The sequence below is a fragment of the Diadema antillarum genome, unplaced genomic scaffold, assembly GCF_040938485.1.
Source record: "Diadema antillarum isolate AM-2024a unplaced genomic scaffold, OU_Dant_1.0 seq00001152_RagTag, whole genome shotgun sequence".
NCBI classification, from domain to species: Eukaryota; Metazoa; Echinodermata; class Echinoidea; order Diadematoida; family Diadematidae; genus Diadema; species Diadema antillarum.
In genome coordinates, this window is record NW_027271963.1 from 722,906 (window position 1) to 742,510 (window position 19,605).

Below are 19,605 nucleotides of genomic sequence, written 5' to 3' on the forward strand. Positions count from 1 at the left end.
ATGAGTATTCCAAGTTAGATTGTTATCTAGGGTCACTCCTAGGAACTTGGTTGAATGTTTCTCAGCAATGTTTATATCATCAATAGAAATACTTTGAGGAAGGGTGGGTTGGGATTGAAGCGTATGAAAATGTATAAAACATGTTTTATCAATATTCAATGAAAGCTTATTACTTCTAAACCATTTCGAAATATTACTTAATTCCATGTTAAATGTATCAACCAATGTTATAATATCCTTGTGGGAATAAAAAACATTGGTGTCGTCTGCAAATAAAATGAAGTTTAAACAAGGAGAGGAATTAATGATATCATTAATATAAATCAAAAAAAGTAGGGGCCTGAGGATAGATCCCTGAGGGACACCACATGACACGTTCAAATGGAACGAATGACTGGATTTAAATGCAACATATTGTTTTCGATGACTTAGATAACTTCTAAACCATGACAAAGTAATCCCTCTCACGCCATAATTATGTAATTTTTCAAATAAAATGTCATGATCAATAGTGTCGAATGCTTTACTAAGATCCATAAAAACTCCAATTATGTGCTCCTTTTTAATAAGCGCATCAATAATATTATCAACAGATTTGATTATAGCATAATCGGTAGAAAATCCTTTCCTAAAACAAACCAAACTGATTCACATTTAATATTTCATTTTCAATCATGAACGAGGAGAGACGCTTATAAACTAATTTTTCTAAAATTTTCGATATTGCAGGTAACAATGAGATGGGTCTATAATTTTTCACCAATGATGGATCTTCTCTTTTATAAATGGGGATAACTTTGGCGATTTTAAAAGAGTCTGGAAACTCACCGTTAAGTAAGGATAAATTAAATATATGGGTGAGAGGGGCTGCTAAGGGGTAAATTATTTTTTTCAAAAAATTCACCCTTAAGTTGTCAGGCCCACAGGAATTACTACATTTCAGAGATCGAACAATATCGATAATTTCTGATTCATTAATTGGAGTAAAAAACAAAGAGTTTTGATTACTTTCAGGTAAGTAATCTTTATAATTTTTGATATCATTTATGGGAATAAATGCAGCTAAAGAAGGACCAATATTAACAAAGAAATTGTTAAAGATATTTGCAATTTGGTCAGGATTGATAACTTTATCATTATGGGTAATGCTATCAGGACATTCCGTAGGTTTCTTTTTGAGTATTTCATTAACAATCCACCAAAGAGAATTTTTATCATCCTTATTAGATTCGAGTTTATTTGAAATATATGATTTACGTGAAACTCGAATCAAAGAAGTTAATCTACTTCTATATGTTTTATACCTTTTCACGTTTTCAGGAGTAGGTTTCCTCAGAGATATTTCATAAAGACGGTTTCGAGTAAGAATGGAATGTATAAGACCTTGAGTAATCCACGGTTGCCGAGCTCTTTTCCTTCCATTTACTTTGGGAGTTAAAGGAATATGTTTATCATAATAATCTAATAGTTTTTGTAAAAAAAATTTCATAGGAAGAATTAACATCTTGGAGTTCAAAGACGTCATTCCATTGTTCTTCGAATAAATCTTGATTCAATGAATCAATATTTTGTGGCGTTTCATTTCGATACATTTTCAAATATTGTTTGGGTTGGCGACATATTGGAGTTATTACAGATTTATCATTAATCATAAAAATCGGTAAATGATCAGATATATCTGAATAAAGAATACCGTTCGTACAGGTTTCAGTTATAACATTAGACAGTATATTATCTATTAATGTTTTACTATGAGTGGTGTTATTTATTCTGGTAGATTTATTGATGTGGGGATGCAGTGAGTTGGAAAGTAATATGTCATGGAAATGGGTGGGTTGTAATAAATCTATATTGTAATCTCCCATCAAAGAAATGGATATTCTTTCTCCAAAAATTTCGTTAGCACATTGGTCGAAGTTGTCAATAAAAGATTGAACGTCATTTTGTGGAGGACGGTAAATGGTACCAACTATAATATTTTTCTCATTATCATTTAAGATTTCAATAAATAAACTTTCTGCTCCCTGAATACCTAAATCAGTTCGAATTTTAAATCTAATGTGATTATTAACGTACATGGCAACCCCACCTCCTATGCCATGCTTTCTGTCATTACGAATAAAATTATAATTTTCAATGCCAAATAGGTCCGGGGAATTGGTGTGCAACCATGTTTCGGTGACTCCTATAACGGAGAATGGAAAATCATTGAGGGAACTTAAAAATAGTTCAAACGTATCAAAATTTTTAGTTAAGCTTCTTGAATTAAAGTGAATTAAACTGAAATTAGCACAAATCTGATTTGCCTTATTGAAAAAAAAACTGACTGTTGAATTCATTAATAGTGAAATACTGGCTTGTGTGGTTGACTAGCTGTTGGTCATCTATTCCAAAATCAGAATCCATTTACAATGAGTGACATTACATAATAATGGCCTATCATGGTGCAACGTGAAGTGCAGTGCACATCGTATACACGGGATGTATACGATGAGGTGCATCGGTGCGTGACGTGCTGTAACTGACCATAGAGGAGTGACTGAAACAAAATTACCGACATGATCTGCAGGACTGCAGAGCACAGACATACAAAAACACAAGAAAGAAAAAAAAAAGTATTGAAGAGTAATAATCGACCGTAACTATCTGCCTTACGCAAAGCAACATAGAATCAAAACGGCAATAAACCAGCTCTGAATTTATCGGTTCTAACATTAACTTTAGAAAATAAACGTAAACTCTATAACTGAACTGAGTACAATATCACGATTTCGGTAATGAGAGTGACATGAACAGCAAAGTTTCTTGTAAATTTCACCACTGAATACTGGCAAAACCCGCGGTTGGTAAAGAGAGAGGGGGAGAGAGAGAGAGAGAGGAAGAGAGAGAATCTTTAGAGATTTTAAGAATAAAGTTTGAAACCTAAATCAAAATTGCAATGAGAAATCAATGTAAGTACACTATGGTCTAGCATCGACGTCAAGTCAATGTTAATCTACTTGAGTCGGTGTTCAGAAAAAGAAACAAACGCATTCAACCGTTTGAAAAGATCTGCGTTCGTTCATTATCATTTAACATTGCATTTCACAATGAAGATTTTCCCATCTTTCAAAATGGTCTACGAGGTACAGATTTGCGTTAAAAGGATCACGACCTTCCAAATTCCCTGTCGCATATTTTGCAAGAACAGATGTACAAAACGCGAAGAGAATTTCGGAAGAAAATAACAAACGCATTTCTAATCCCTTCGGGCTCAACGATCATACATTGTATAAGATTAAACCGAAATGATTCATGAAATCATCGCATTCCCGCTGAGCAGCAACAGCGTAAAATACCTCGAAAGTTACGGTAAACAACGCATGTTTGTTACTCTATTTGCGCTGGTGTTTAGAAAAACTTAAGAAACGCATTTTATACAATCTGAATTTGTTCAATGTCATTTGACACTTTATTTCAGAAATGAAAAATATTCTTTCAGAATGGTTCAATACAAGAGGAAGATATAGGTGTAGAAAGAATCATGAATAAAATATAGGTCTACTTGTCAAGAACATAATGAGCAACTATTATGCAAAGAGATTTTCGGAAGAAAAATAAAGAAATAATGCATTTCAACCCCTACTTTTTTTCGTGTTTTTTAAAAATCAATTCGCAAATAATTTCCTTTAATTCTCTCAATAACAACAAGGAAAAGTAGAAATTACACGGTGCGTAATATATGTCCCCGCTGGAAGTAGCATTTTGTAGCAAAATGTGCAATATAGGTAAAAAATCAAGGTCAAAGGTCAAAGAAGTCAAAGGTCAAAATTCTGTGTAGAAGTTTTGAGGCCCTTACCTAGTGCCATCACATAGAGCAAACAGAATCGAAATCGGGTTATAAATGGCGAAGGAGTAGCATTTTGTAGCAAAATGTACAATACAGGTCAAAAATCAAGGTCAAAGGTCAAAGAAGTCAAAGGTCAAAATTCTGTGCAGAAGTTTTGAAGCGCTCACCTAGTGCCATCACATAAAGCAAACGGAATCGAAATCGGGTTAGAAATGGCAAAGGAGTAGCATTTTGTAGCAAACTTACATCAAAATGTAGGTCAAAAATCAAGGTCAAAGGTCAAAGAAGCCAAAGGTCAAAATTCTGTGCAGGAATTTTGAAGCCCTCACCTAGTGCCATCACATAAAGCAAACAGAATCGAAATCGGGTTAAAAATGGCGAAGGAGTAGCATTTTGTAGCCAATGTACAATATGGGTCAAAAATCAAGGTCAAAGGTCAAAGAAGTCAAAGGTCAAAATTCTGTGTAGAAGTTTTGAAGCCCTCACCTAGTGCCATCACATGAAGCAAATGGAATCGAAATCGGGTTAGAAATGGCGAAGGAGTAGCATTTTGTAGCAAAATGTACAATACAGGTCAAAAATTAAGGTCAAAGGTCAAAGAAGTCAAAGGTCAAAATTTTGTGTATAAGTTTTGAAGCCCTCACCTAGTGCCATCACATAAAGCAAACGGAATCGAAATCGGGTTAGAAATGGCGAAGGAGTAGCATTTTGTGGCAAAATGTACAATATAGGTAAAAAAATCCAGGTCAAAGGTCAAAGAAGTCAAAGGTCCAAATTCTGTGCAAAAGTCTTGAAGCCCTCACCTAGTGCCATCACATAAAGCAAACGGAATCGAAATCGGGTTAGAAATGGCGAAGGAGTAGCATTTTGTAGCAAAATGTACAATATAGGTCAAAGGTCAAGGTCAAAGGTTACAACTGAAATTCTGTGTAGAAATTTCAAAGCTCCCATGTAGTGCTATCATATAAAGCAAACAGAATCAAAATTGGCTCATAACTGACAGAGAAGTAGCAAATTGAAGATTTTTATCACACACGGATGCACACACGTACGGAGCCCGTTTCAAAGTTCCCTGCTCGAACTCGTTCGGCGGGGACAATGATCCATAATTTTGTAATAACAACGCAAAAGGATGTTCTTAAGTTGGATTGATGGGCATATGACGTCGTGCTTATGTTTTTCTTTGTTTTTGATGCGTACAGTTATAACGAGGTAATATCGCCGGTCCCATGGACCTCGTTATAACGGGGTCTCACTGTATTTAGGCCTCCATTAGGACCCCTCCCACCCCCTCCCCTGGGTCCCGAGGGGGACACCCCTGATTCCGCCATGAACAAACTTGAAACTACAGTCACAAATGTACTAACTCATTGTCTTAACATAAAAAAAATAAAAATGGGTAAATGATTGTTACACATAATATTTCAATCAATCCTTGGTCGAGTAGATTGTAAAATCAAATGCATTCAATTTATTCATGAGATGCACTAACTACATGTAGGCCTACTTTGACACATTAACAATGTGCATTCTCATGAATGACTTCCAAACTTTTTCTTACATGTAAATGATTGCATGGAGAGACATTTCTTTAGCAATAATCTGAAGCCTTACCTCACTGACTACTTAATTCCTACACAGTATTCTCCAGTTTGCTAGTTGTCAAAGCCCAATCTGTGTTGTATGTTTTGCTTTCCTTATTGTGCTGGAAGGATAGTCTCTTTGATAGCAGCATTTCTTTCGAAACTTTAACACATACACGTGCTCTCACTTGTTGGCAAAGATCCAACACACTGCAACTGTACAGGATCTTTGGTCTTACTTAAGACCAAGCTCATGCTGTATGAACGTATGGAAGATTGCTCATGAGCGGTGTGCGACTCGTGTGCTTTTCTATGGAAGAAAATCTCAGTTCCTTTAAGCCATAAACTGAAGTTAGCGATTACATCCAGACACTGCAAACCAATTTGAAGATCATACATTTGAACAGGATATTACCCCGACAGTTGGTAGTGCTCGCAATACGCATTAGAAGAATGATCGGTGCACTGATTTCCTCGTCAAATTGGCAATTGTTTAAAAAAAACCAAAATAAACAACACACCACACGGTCTACTATTGCGCCATACAGAAGCGCATTGAGTAATGTACACATACACATGCATGATAATCAAAATATTGATTCAGCGGGAGTTTTGGGGTAAAAATCCCTATGGCGAGAAAGTGATGATTTTCCGCCAAAAGCGGGACATCTGTATGTATGTAAACAACAGACCCTGCGTTGATAGCGGATACATTTAATCATTAGGGAGCTCTAGATTTTAGACACGCGGACGTTCAGAAGGAAAAAACATGTTCTGAGCATGCGCAGAAGTGCGCGTCAAGTCGACTTATTTTTAGCTTGCGTTGCCTGAGTTTTTCACTACGCGTACTTTGCTATTTTTAAGTCCGCACAATTTGCAACGTAGAGAGCTACTTCATGCATCGATCATATGGGGGCGCGATTTTATTTTTTATACGTTGCGTCCCAGCGTAATCACAAGCTTTTCAGCACGACGCAAGGGAGAGGAGAATGTCCAGCGCACTCGTCGTCTCAATCGTCCATGCGTCAAAATCTAAAGCTCCCTATTATTTTTCCCAGGTTGGATATGATCTTGCTAAAAATATTCCCACATCTCAGAAGAATTCCCATAAATTTCTTTCATAACCCAATATCAACTCACTTGTTTTTGATCCTGTCACTTGTTTAGAAATAAAAGATATCATAATGAATTTGGAAAACAAAAAAAGCCCTGGACCTGATGGTATTAATAATATCCTTTTAAAGAATATTAGTGAGAGTGTTGTTGAACCATTAACTGATATTTTTAATTTATCACTAAGTAATGGTGTTGTTCCATTGGAAATGAAAATCGCTTAAGTAATTTCAATTTATAAAAAAGGTAATAAAGAAGATATTTGTAATTATAGACCAATTTCTCTGCTGTCTTCGATTTCTAAATTGTTAGAAAAAATTGTACATTCTAGACTCCTAAATTTTTTGATTTGCATAATATTATATCTAACTCTCAAGTCGTATTCCGTAAAGAGCACAACATATCTCATGCTATTCTCTCCTTTGTTGAAAAAGTTACCAAAGCCGTAGACCAACATTACCATACATTGGGAGTTTTCCTGGACTTCTCCAAGGCCTTTGATACCATCGATCACAAAATACTTCTTCATAAATTGTGTCACTATGGTATCCGTGGGAAGGCCTTGGAGTGGTTCAGGGGCTACCTTACTGATTGCAAACAATTTGTATCTTTCTCCAAAAGTCAAAGTTCCACAAAGAAATCTGTTACTTGCGGTGTTCCTCAAGGCAGTTTATTAGGACCTCTTTTGTTTTTAACGTATATACAGGGTTCATACTCTTTCTCATGAATTAAATTCCATGACTTTTCATGACCATTTTAGCCAGAATTCCATGACTTTTACACAATTCTTTTTTTAACACATTAAACCATAAATTTGATCTCAATTCAAAGCAAAGCAAAGGGAATACACACACATCTCACACAAATAACAGATAAAATTCTATAATTCTTGCAATTCCATGACTTTCCACGACCTTTTGATGGAAATATAAGTTTTTCATGACTTTCAAGGCCTGGAAAAAGACTAGGCTACATTCCATGACTTTCCAGGTTTTCCATGACCTGTATGAACCCTGTATATATATGATATGATAAATGTTTCTCATGTTTTATCTTTTCTGTTGTTCGCAGACGATTTAAATGTATTTTTTTCACATTCGGATCCCCACATTTTGGTGCATACCTTAAATTCAGAACTGAAAGAGTTGCTTTATTGGACAAGATCCAAAAAATTGTCTTTGAACCTTCTCAAAACGAAATTATGCTGTTTAGTAATTCTTTGGATAGTCTTCCTAATAATATCATATTAGATGATACTGTTATAGATGTAGTTTCATCAATGAAGTTTTTAGGATTGACAATTGATAATAAACTTTCATGGAAGACACATATTAATAATATTTGTCACATATATATCTTGTAATATTGGTGTTATAAACAAAGTAAAATTTCATTTTCCCATTCCCACCCTCCTTATGTTATACTCAACTTTCATTCTGCCTTATCTTAATTACGGTATTATAGCTTGGGGAACACTCATTCAATGCATCTTGATAGACTGCTACGTGTCCAAAAAAAGCCCTCACTATAATTTGCAATGCATCTTGGAGATCTCACACTAACATTTCATTTTTTGAAAATAAGATTTTAAAAGTAACTGATCTTTATTATTTTCATCTTGGTCAATTTATGTATAAATTTAGTGATAATTCATTACCTCCCATTTTTACTGGGACGTTTGTGAAGAAGAATTCTTTCCACAGATACCAAACTCGTCATTCTAATGAATTTCATTTGCCTTTAACCAGGGCCCTGTTTCATAAAACTTGTTATCAGTGACAAGTTGTCATAGTTGTGACAAGCTACTGAAATCCTTGCATCTGATTGGCTAAGAGCAAATTTGTCATAGAAATGTGGCAGTTGTCACTGATAACAAGTTTTATGAAACGGGCCCCCTGCAAGACTATATTTACTCAATCCACATTTACTTTTGTTGGACCAAAATTTTGGAATAACCTTAGTGATAATTAAAAAGCGGCCCCAAGTTTGAATTGTTTTAAAATCATTAAAGAATTTATTTTTAGATATTCATAAGATTTCATTCGAACGTCATCATTAAATATATGTGTATATATATATATATATATATATATGTGTATATACTCAAAACCTCAATGGGATAAAATTGTTGATTTCTTAATGAATGTAGAAGTACTGTAATATTTACTTTCATGCGTATGACTTAGCGGCTCCGTTCACTCATCACTTTTCGTCCTCACAATCGACATTGTTTTTCTTTCTATTTTCCAACCATGTTATCAGTTCTTCTTCATCTTTCTGTCTTACTTTTCCTGTTCTATTTCTGCATGACAGCGACTTAGTTTGTGGATTTGTCTGGGTGTTTGTCTAGGGCTAGTTAGGTTTTTGTTTGTAGTTTGTGTGATTCTTTTTGTAAATTTAGTCTCATGTGCTAAGTAGAAGATCAATGATATAAGATGTTACTATATGTTTGGGGGGAATGCAACCTACAAGCTTTGCTTCTTCAGCATTCCTCCCCATCTCCTGCATTTTCTTAACTTCAGAATGTTTTTTGGGCTTTTTCTTTTTCACCTTATTATTTGTATATCCATAAATTCCATTTATCATACTTTGTAATATTGCCATATATATGTATCTATATTTTATGTGGAAGGAAAATGTATTTACAAGTTCTGTTGGAGATGGAAAAAAATAAATGAAATGAAATGAAATGTAGGTACAAAGAACTCAACTTCACGAACATAACTCAATATAATTTCAAGTTGCTATATCACATCCTTTTCGTTGTCGATCACGGGTGACCGATATCTGATGACCCCCCAGCATATCACCCAACTTGTCTTCAAGCGATGAGTTTAATATCTCATCTTTACATTATATCTTGGTTAATACCTTGTTTATCATCCCCCCACCCCCTGATCCTAGTTTGCAGGCACAAACCCTTGTTGGTTGTATTAGGAGTCTGCATGTGCCAAGACTAATACACGCAAATCCGAGAAGCTACAACACAGGGCCTATGGGACAATGCCGAAGTGGTGCATATAGTAGTCTTGGCGCAGACTCCTCCACGACCAAGAAGGGTTTGTGCCTGCAAACTACCCCGATCCTGCGAATCACTTATCTCGTCCCAGTGACCAAATCGAATCTTTTTTATATTTGACTCCATGTAATAAACAACACAAAATTCATCTTCCCGGCAACAGATGAAAAATTACTCACCAAAATTCCCACATAGATTTTCCAAAACCAGGCTATCTTTCATTGACATGACTTTTACATGCTCTTACATTCACTCCAAATTGTTGAACTGAATCATTCACACACACACAAAAAGGTGATTGCAGTCAACAAAAAAAAAAGGTGATTGCAGTCAACAAAATTCACTGTAAAGGTAAATGGAAAGAGGAAAAATACTAACGTGATCATCATTGATATTTATTGACCCATCCTGGGCATGTCCATCTTCTGCCCTGGGATTTGGTTCTGGGGGCTGAATGGCTGGTGGTTGTGCACGGTTTCTTCTCCTCAGTTGGAAGTAGCCTGCCTGATACCTTGTGGAACAAATGTGTAGGAATGGGGCAAAGCTTTCTCAAAACTGCTGATAACTTATTAAATACAATGTGCAAGGGCTCCTGAGCAAGGCTTATCTTATGTCTGAATGAAGATCTGATGCATGTAATTACTGGTACTTATTTCCCTCCACGGTTATCTCACTACGTAAATGAGTTAATCATGCATGTACACAGACCCATATACATCACCATACTTAACACATCAAAATCCAGTTAGCACTAAAAATGTAAACATTTTGAAGGCAATACACCCTGTGAAGACCAGTGGAACAAATCTTATCATAGCAAGGTGTCAGAATGGCTTCTACATTTAGTTGTTACACTCAATTGTCAGCCTATCTCCCTCCCATTCTACAATAATTGAATACTTACAAATACATGACGAACATTGCTCCAGCAACAATAATGAATCTGTTGACAGAAGAGTAAAAATAAACTATGCTGAGTAGGATTCCAAAGCGGCAGAGCATAAATGTCCAGTCAAGCCAATCACGTCTGGCTCCCTCCTCATTGTCATCATCCATGGCCATGCCCCCACCTACGTTCATTCTCTGAGGGGCATTGTTGGCAGGAGCTGCTGCCGGCTGGGGGATGTTGGGTGCTTGGGCCACAGGTTGCTGTTGATCAGGGGCAGGCTGGGCTTGATATAAGGATGTGGTGGGAGCAGGATGTGAAGCAGGGTGACCCCACTGTGGTGACATGGAACTCCATCCAGGCTGCACACCACCAGCAGCTGCTATCATATTGATACTGCAACAGTGAGAATTTGCAAGGCGAGTTTAACATGAAACCAGGCCTAACAGCATGATTATGTGCCTTATCATTTGTCACAAATTTTCGGTTAGTCCACAATAACCTCTTGATAGCTATGTAGAACAGAATTCTGTCAAAATTAAATTTTCACTGCATTGTTACAATCACAACTGCTATTTCAGAACTGTAAACATATGTTGTACTTTTGACAGCTTCCCAGACAAGAGTCTAAATACTCTAGACACTTTTTCTTTTATGAGCAGAAGCTCATAACATAATATCACAATCATCACTTTCAAGCACTGTTTTCACACATTCTGAAGTGTAATGTAAAGAGAACCTGAGCTAAAGGGCCTATCTCACTGGAGGAGACGTTGCTGTGACTCGTGCAACTAGAAAGACCAACAAGAGACCTGGGGTCTCGCACCTACCTGATTATCAGAAGTTCACCTTCCATGCATTCTTGCAAACTACTACCTGGGAACATTGCAAACTTGGGGAGCAGGAGGCAGCTTTGAGAGCTTCTATGGGGGCATGGTGTCCATTTGCATATTCCACCACACAGGTAAAAATGACTTGTTTTTTGTAATTCTCCTTATTTTTTATTTTCTACTTTTTTTGGGGGGAGGTTGGGGCCGCTGGGGACCCTGTTGAACCCACAAATGTAGAAATGTCCACTAATGTAGAAACGTCCACTAATGTAGAAATCCATCAACCAAAAATGTAGAAATCGTCCACAAATATAGAAAATTTCAACCACAAATGTAGAAATGAACAGTGCCCACTAATGTAGTAACGGACAGTGCCCACTAATGTAGTAGCAAAGTTTCATATATCAACCACAAATGCAGAAAACTTCTACATTTGCGGTTGACATATTTTTACATTAGTAGGTGTTTTAATTATGTAGACCAAACTCTATGTAGTTTATTTCGGCTGTAGTCACCTATGTGTACTGTGAGTTCAATTTTTTCATAAATTTTTCTGGAGGTCTTTTTTCTTCTATTTATTTTGAGGGTGCTGAACACAAATTCTAACATCAAAACAAGACTTTCATTACTGCTCCTTATATAAACCACCCTATGAAGTAGAAATTCTCTAAGACCCACAATATGTTTCGAGGTTCCAGGCCCCAAAACTTTCTCCTTATACGTTTTTCATTAAAATCACATTTCTGATGAACATCTCTAATATCTATCAAAGTAAAAGGCCCCCTAGAAATTTTATAAAACACTTATGTGTATAGGTCTAAATCTTCCTCGACTGCACAATTTTAAAGTGCATTGTAATAACTTTAATAAGTAAGAACTTGATGAGAAAACAGTCATGTCTACCGCTAGTGCAGTCTTTAAAGAGACTTGAAATTCAATGTGAAACACTTCTCCTGCCCTCCACATTACTTACACGACCATACTAATTAATCACAATGTTGGTGGAGTACAGTTAATTCTGAGTACAATGTACACCGACAGAATAGAAACAGAAACGGCAACAGAAATTTATTTTTTTTTTGGAGGGGGAGAGAAATATGTTACTGTAATCGCGCATACTGGCATCTACTTCATACCAATTGCATAAAATACCATCATATTTCACACACACATACACACGCAAACACACACCCACGCACAATATTACGTGGTCACACAGCACACCAACATGTTACACACAGTATACATACGCACACATAATTTCCTAATCTGGTCTACACACACACACACACACACACATACGAACACACTGTACACAGCATACTCAATCTACGCTAGATAGGTATGTCCATCAACAAAAGCCAATAACCAATTTACTGTCTGCACATTTGTGGGTGATGATAGCAAATCATCTCTATATTAGTGGGCATTTCCACATATGTGGTTGATGTTTTTCTACATTAGTGGCCGTTTCTACATTTGTGGGTTCAACAGGCCCCCAGGAGGGCATGGTGCCCATTGAAACAAACTGAGATCCTATCCACGTATGGACGCTACCTGCCAAGTTCAGTGAAAATCCATCATGGAGTTTTCAAGAAGATGAAAACGTGAAAAGTTTATGCCCGACGTCCGACAAACGATGGATACAAGCACGATGGATGCCGGATGCTGGACAGTAAGTGCTCGCAATAGCTTACTCGAGCCTTTGGCTCTTACTTGAGCCTTTGGCTCACGTGAGCTAAAAATGGCTTGTGATCTCAAGAATGAGGTAATTCAAGGACAACTTTAGAGACACCAACAAACAAAGTGACAACTCATCTGCCTGTAAGTCACAGCGACATCGCTGCAACATCTCCCAGACATCTTCTCAGTTGCAGAGACATCTCTGCGATGTCTCCACATAATCAGCGGTACGTTGCCATTGGTCTCTGCGAGGTTGCAGGAAAGTCTTGGAGATGTCTAGGGCAAAATTAGACTCTGTGACTTGGCCGCAACTAATTTAACAATGCAGAGATATCTCAGCTGGAGACTGGAAACTAGAAATGTCGCTCTGGTGACTGGTATGCCTCTGCCATGATGCATGGCTCTCCTAATGCATCTATAGTACAATCTCTTGACAAGGTGTGATGACAGTTTCACATACACATGTACCTGGCAAAATATTGAAATGACAGGTTTGTCACAAATGTTCACTTCCCTTTGAACTAGGTTTACTAGGTATATTGTCTAAGAGTGCAGGCACATGTATATTGGGATTTGACGATTTTGAATTTTTGCAATGAGTAATTTTCAAGGTATGAAGAACTAGATATATCGCTACGGCGACTGATATGCCTCCGCCATAATGCATGGTTCTCCTAATAGGTCTATAGTACAATGTCTTGACAATGTGTGATGACAGTTTCACACAATTGGCAAAATATTAAAATGACAGGTTTGACACAAATGTGCTGAATTAAAATGTCAGAGTGCAGGTATTTGGGGAACTGATGATTTTTTACTTGACTTTTGACCCTTATATAAGTTTATGCATTGAGTAATTTTCAAGGTATTGAGAAAAAGCAATGTACCTGCTGGTATGGCCGAAATTTTTAATGATTTTTTTGAATCGATTGGGAAAAATTTATCACAAAGTATCCCTTCATCTAATAAAGTATTTTATGATTTTTTAGATATACCTAATCCTAAAACTATATTTTTGGACCCTACGTATAATGAAGAAGTTATTGATATTATTCATAATTTGAAAGAAGGGAAAAGCCCAGGTTGTGATGGAATCGATAATTATTTGTTGAAAAATATAATTCTTCAAATAATAGATCCTTTAGTATATATTATTAATCTATCACTTAGTACTGGGCTTGTACCAAGTCAAATGAAGACTGCCAAAGTTATACCTATATACAAGAAAGGGGAAAAAAATGATGTCAATAATTACAGACCAATATCGTTATTAACTTCAATTTCTAAAATTTTGGAAAGAATAGTATATATCCGAACTGTAAAATTTTTCAATATGAGTAATATATTTACGAATTTTCAATTTGGATTCAGAGAAAATCACAACACCACCCACGCTTTACTTACCTTTGTGGAAAAGATTACACATGCACTTGATACATTTTCGCACACAATAGGCATCTTCCTGGACTTTTCAAAGGCTTTTGATACGATTAATTACGGTATACTTCTTTCTAAGTTATCCCATTATGGTATTCGCGGAAAAGCCTTGCAATGGTTTACGAGTTATTTATCTGACAGATTTCAATATGTACATGTGAACAGTTTTGATTCTTCTATGAAGAAAATAGAATGTGGTGTTCCGCAAGGAAGTTTGTTAGGCCCACTGTTATTTATAGTTTACATTAATGATTTTTATAGATCTTCAGATAAACTCTCTTTCATATTATTCGCGGATGATTCCAATCTTTTTTATTCCCACCCTGACCCTAATACTTTGATTAGTACAGTGACTGATGAATTGAAGAATGTCTCACAATGGATATATGCAAATAAATTGTCACTGAATATTGAGAAGACAAAGTATATGTTTTTCAGTAATTCTTTAGATAGATTACCAGGTAATGTTATATTTGACACTACTCCTCTAGAAGAGGTTTCGTCTATTAAATTCTTAGGTGTTTGTGTTGATAATAAGTTATCATGGAAGTGTCACATAAACAATATTTGTAAAGTAATTGCACGTAACATAGGCATAATGAATAGATTGAAATATTATCTTCCTTCTTCGGCTTTGATTACGCTTTATTCAAGTTTGGTATTGCCATACTTGAATTACGGAATTCTTGCTTGGGGGAATACATATTTGACATTGTTAGATAAACTTTTTCTTCTGCAAAAGATGGCACTCAGAATCATTTTTAACCTTCATATCCGAGCACATACTGACAAGCTTTTCCTTGAGCACAAAATTCTGAAAATAAAAGAGTTGTATTTGTTTCAACTTGGTCAATTTATGTTTAATTACAACTGCAATCATCTACCCAAAATATTTTATTCTTTATTTCACCGTAACAGCCACGTACATAATTATCCCACTAGACAATCTAAAGAATTTCATCTTCCCTTAGTTAGAACTGTACACACTCAAAATACATTTGTTTATACCGGACCCAGATTTTGGAATAGCTTAGATAATGATCTAAAAGAATCTGTGAAGTTAATTACATTTAAGTATAAACTCAAAAAATATTTGTTTTCTAAATATACCAGTTAATTCTGTTCAATGAAAAAACCCGTCATGTTTCACTTTTCCTTGAGATTTTGTAGTGTGTCCACAGACCTTTTCCATCCCTCTCCTTTTCCTTCTCTTTTCTTCCCTGCTCCTTTTTCCTCGTTCTTCGTTGTCCAGTATCTGTCTGAGTGCATTTCCTCAAACTCTGTTATCTCTGTGTATTGTGTTATTGTTGTTGTTGTTGTTGTCGTCGTTCTGTTTTTTGTGGCCGATTGCATATCTTCCTTTCCGTTCAATTTTCCTGGCACACCTGGCCCCATAGTGTCTGTGCCACAAATGTGATATGTTATATAGTTTATATGTTTGCATCCTAAAATCCTAGTAAGTATTGTTCATAGTATCAACATCATTATATCAATGAGTAAAATGTACAATAGTATATAGAAGAATTTAAAAAGAATATGTCTTATTGGTATAACAAATTGGTGCTGTTGTTGTTTTGTTCCAGTGTTCCACGTTCTACAAGCGTGGCTTTTTTAGTGGAACACTGTTTTCCATCATTGTGATTATTTACTATTTTTGTTGCCATGACAAAGTGCATTGTTTTTTTTTTTTTACGACATCATTCGTGTATAATATACTTTATATTGTATTGAAAAAATCCTTTATCGGACGAGTGGAAGAGAAATGAAAAAAAATGTATCACTTTGGATTATGTCAACTTTTTCTTTTCTTTTCTTTGTGATGATGGAAATAAATAAACTATTGAATTGAATTGAATTGAATTGAAAGAGTATAATTTCAGCATCAAGTGGGAAAATAGCATTATCTAAACCTGGCCTTTGACCTTTGACCTCCCAGTTCCGAAGAAAATCACTGTTAGGTTGAACATGCATAAATATGTAAGTTTCATGATGATACCTCGAGCTACTTTTGAGATATGGAGGAAAAAGTGCAATTCAGCACTTTCACTTGACCTTTGACCTTTTGGCAAGAAACTTCCCACAGAATATATATTGGGTAATACATGTATACATCAAGTTAAAAAAAAAAAAACCTTCAGGCATTGCATAAATATAGGGAAAGCAGTGATATTTTGAGGAGTTGACCTTGACCTTTGACCCCCTGACCTTTGAACCATGACCCCCAACTTCCCTAGATAATCACTGCCCTGCCCATTGGAACAAGCATATATACTAAGTTCCATGCAGATACCTTGAACCATTTGCGAGATATGGAGAAAAACATGAATTTTCGACCTTTTTTTTCACAAAATAACCTGTGACCTTTGACCTTTGACCCCGTGACCCTAAAATCCAAACAAAGTATTATCCCCCCAGGATATACCCTCATACCAAGTTTGATGTAAAACCAGAACACGGTTCTTGAGATATCGACAAAAACAAAACGGGACGGATGTACGCACGGACGGATGTACGTACGTACGTACGGATGGACCCGAAAACATAATGCCTCTGGCCACTTCGTTGGCGGAGGCATAAAAAGTGTAATTTTAGTATTAAATAGAAAATTTCTTGAATTTTAGCCTAGCCTTTGACCTTTAACCTCTGACCCTATAACCCTAAAATTCCCAAGAGAATCAGTGTCAGGTAGAACATGCATAGAATGTACTAAGTTTCATGATACTTTGAGTCACTTTCAAGATATGGAGGAAAATGTGAAATATAGCACTTTCACTTGACAGAATCTCTCCATTAGGTAACATTTATATTAAGTTTCAAGAAAAATCCTGCAAGCATTGCATAAAAATGAAATTTTGAGGAGCTGACCTTGACCTCTGACCCCCTGACCTTCGATCCACGACCCATAAATTTCCTAGATAATCCCTGCAAGTCAGTACAAGCGTATGTACCAAGTTCCATGAAGATACCTTGAACCCATTTGCAAGATATGGAGAAAAAAGTAAAATTTTAACATTTTCACCTGACCTTTGACCTCAAGACCTGAAAATCTCTCTGGAGAATCTTTATTTGGTAGTACAGGGCCCCGTTTTATCAAGATAAAGTTAGCGTTGATTGTGAAATCAACACTAACTTTATCCAACTTGAAGTCCGCTATAACTTTAAATCAACTGTAGGTTTCCGTTTTACGAAGAGACTTAATAGTCGATTATAGTTATAGCTCATCACCATGACTTAATTATTGATTTAGTAAAAAACAAAAAACACAAGACTATGCTGGTTTCCGTTACTGTCTGCTTAAAAACAATACAATACATAAAGCAAAACAAACAACAAGCCACGGAAGCATAGTCTGCTAGTGTGACGCAGTATTATTAGCGCTACAGCCGCTGAATTAGAAGTATGTTTGCAACAGAACCACAAAATAGGCCCTACGCCGTTTTGCGTTGTATTGAAGAAAGTAGGTCGATAGATCTAGCACAAATCGAGCTCAACGAAAATCTGCGTACCGTAAAGATCCCGCACACACACTACGTAGGATCTCAGTAAATCTAACGTTATAACAGTATTCACTGACATGGATATAAACGTACAGTACCCGACTGTCCAAGGTGAAGGTCGTGTATGTATTGTTTCAAGTCTTGTGTGTTTACGTGTAGGATTATGGAAACTTGTGAGTGTGGTGACTACAGTAGCTTGTTTTTACCTCTAGGGCGCAGATCGGCTTTGTAAAGAATAGATCGCCAGTCTACATGTCGAAATTCTAGACCTAGTAGATGCCGCTAGTCATGCAGTGTTACGGTAAGTACAAACGACTCGCTGTAACATTACTTAGGTCTAATGTTAGGCCTATTCACTGGATAGATCTTAAGTTACTGTCGTACGCAGTGCTATAGAGTCTAGAATTAAACTCTTTATTTTCTGTATAGGTTTACTCAACTCTTAAATAGTAACTATTGACGAACCAGCTCTACGTAGGCCTACGCACGTCAGAAATCACTGGCTTCCTCGCATATGGGTTCTGTGGCAAGATATGCATTACTCGGTTACTTAATTACCCTTGCTGGCGATGGCTTGATTGGCGGGCGGGCGGGCTGAGGCGCCGGGCGCGCAGGCTGGGATTGAGACTGCTGTCTAGGGTGTTTGCGTGCAGCAGTCGCGTAAGCAATGCGTGCCGATCATGAATTTCATGCAAGGAAAAGACCATAATTACATGAAAGAAACGCAACTAAATGTTAGAGAAAGTAAGCAGTTAACAGACAAACATTTGTGACAACATCCCAGCTAGACTAGGAAAGTGTGACGGTCATCTTTCTTCTGTAAATTGCCTTACAATTGAGTCTAGCTAGACTTGTCTCTACTTAGAGTTAACATCTTATCAACTGTAAAGTTATCATGGATTTGGAGCGGTTGAGAAAACTTATATGTTGATTTGGGAGGAAGTTGGAGTTGATTTCAACTCTGGGTCTCTTGATAAAATGGACTTGAAGTTTATTTGGAAGTTAATCATAGATTAAGTGGACTTAGAGTTGATTTGAGAGGTTAAAGGGATCGTACAGTTTTGGTTGAGACCTAATTTCAGGTTTCTAACATTTTTTGGTGAGATAATGAGAAACCTCTTATGAAATATGAAAGAGCATGTAATTCTATGAGGAATTCAACGTTTATTTGATGAAAATTGGTTTTAAAATGGCTGTGATATCCAAAAAAGAGCGATTCTAATAAAGTGTGGGACCCACATTTCCTTACGATCGCTTTGTTTTACTTTGTTTTTGGATGTTTCAGTCATTCCAAACCCGATTTTCATTGAATAAACTTTGAATTCCTCTTAAAATGGTATGCTCTGTACTATATCATAAGTGTTTTCTTGGTATCTTGCAAAAAGTTAAAAGCCCAATTCTCATCTCCACCAATACTGTACCATCCCTTTAATCATAGATTATCTTGACTTAACGTTAAATTTATCTTTTGATAAAACGGGGCTCAGGTATACAATAAGTTTCAAGAAAATACCTTCTGGCATTGCATTGATATGGGGGAATTAATGAAATTTGGAGCATTTGACCTTGACCTTTTGATGGCCTGTTAACGATCGCCCTGTCACTGTACAGGCATACTAACCTGGAAACATTGAACTGCACATTACTTGAATATGAGACCATTCTGAAGCAAATAATTTCACACAACAATAGATATGTAATGTCCTCTTAATGAATCCCACAAAGATT

General features: G+C 36.4%; 1 protein-coding gene across 1 annotated transcript in view; it reads right to left on the minus strand.

The window, feature by feature from the left end:
• LOC139744274 (homocysteine-responsive endoplasmic reticulum-resident ubiquitin-like domain member 2 protein) overlaps positions 1-19,605 on the minus strand; it is a 137,535-nt gene that overhangs the window by 11,099 nt on the left and 106,831 nt on the right. The window contains exons 6-7 of the mRNA XM_071654720.1: positions 10,449-10,826; positions 9,923-10,055 (exon numbers count right to left, since the gene is read on the minus strand). Coding sequence (XP_071510821.1) covers positions 9,923-10,055; positions 10,449-10,826 — 511 coding nt within the window. The remainder of the gene's footprint in view (positions 1-9,922; positions 10,056-10,448; positions 10,827-19,605) is intronic.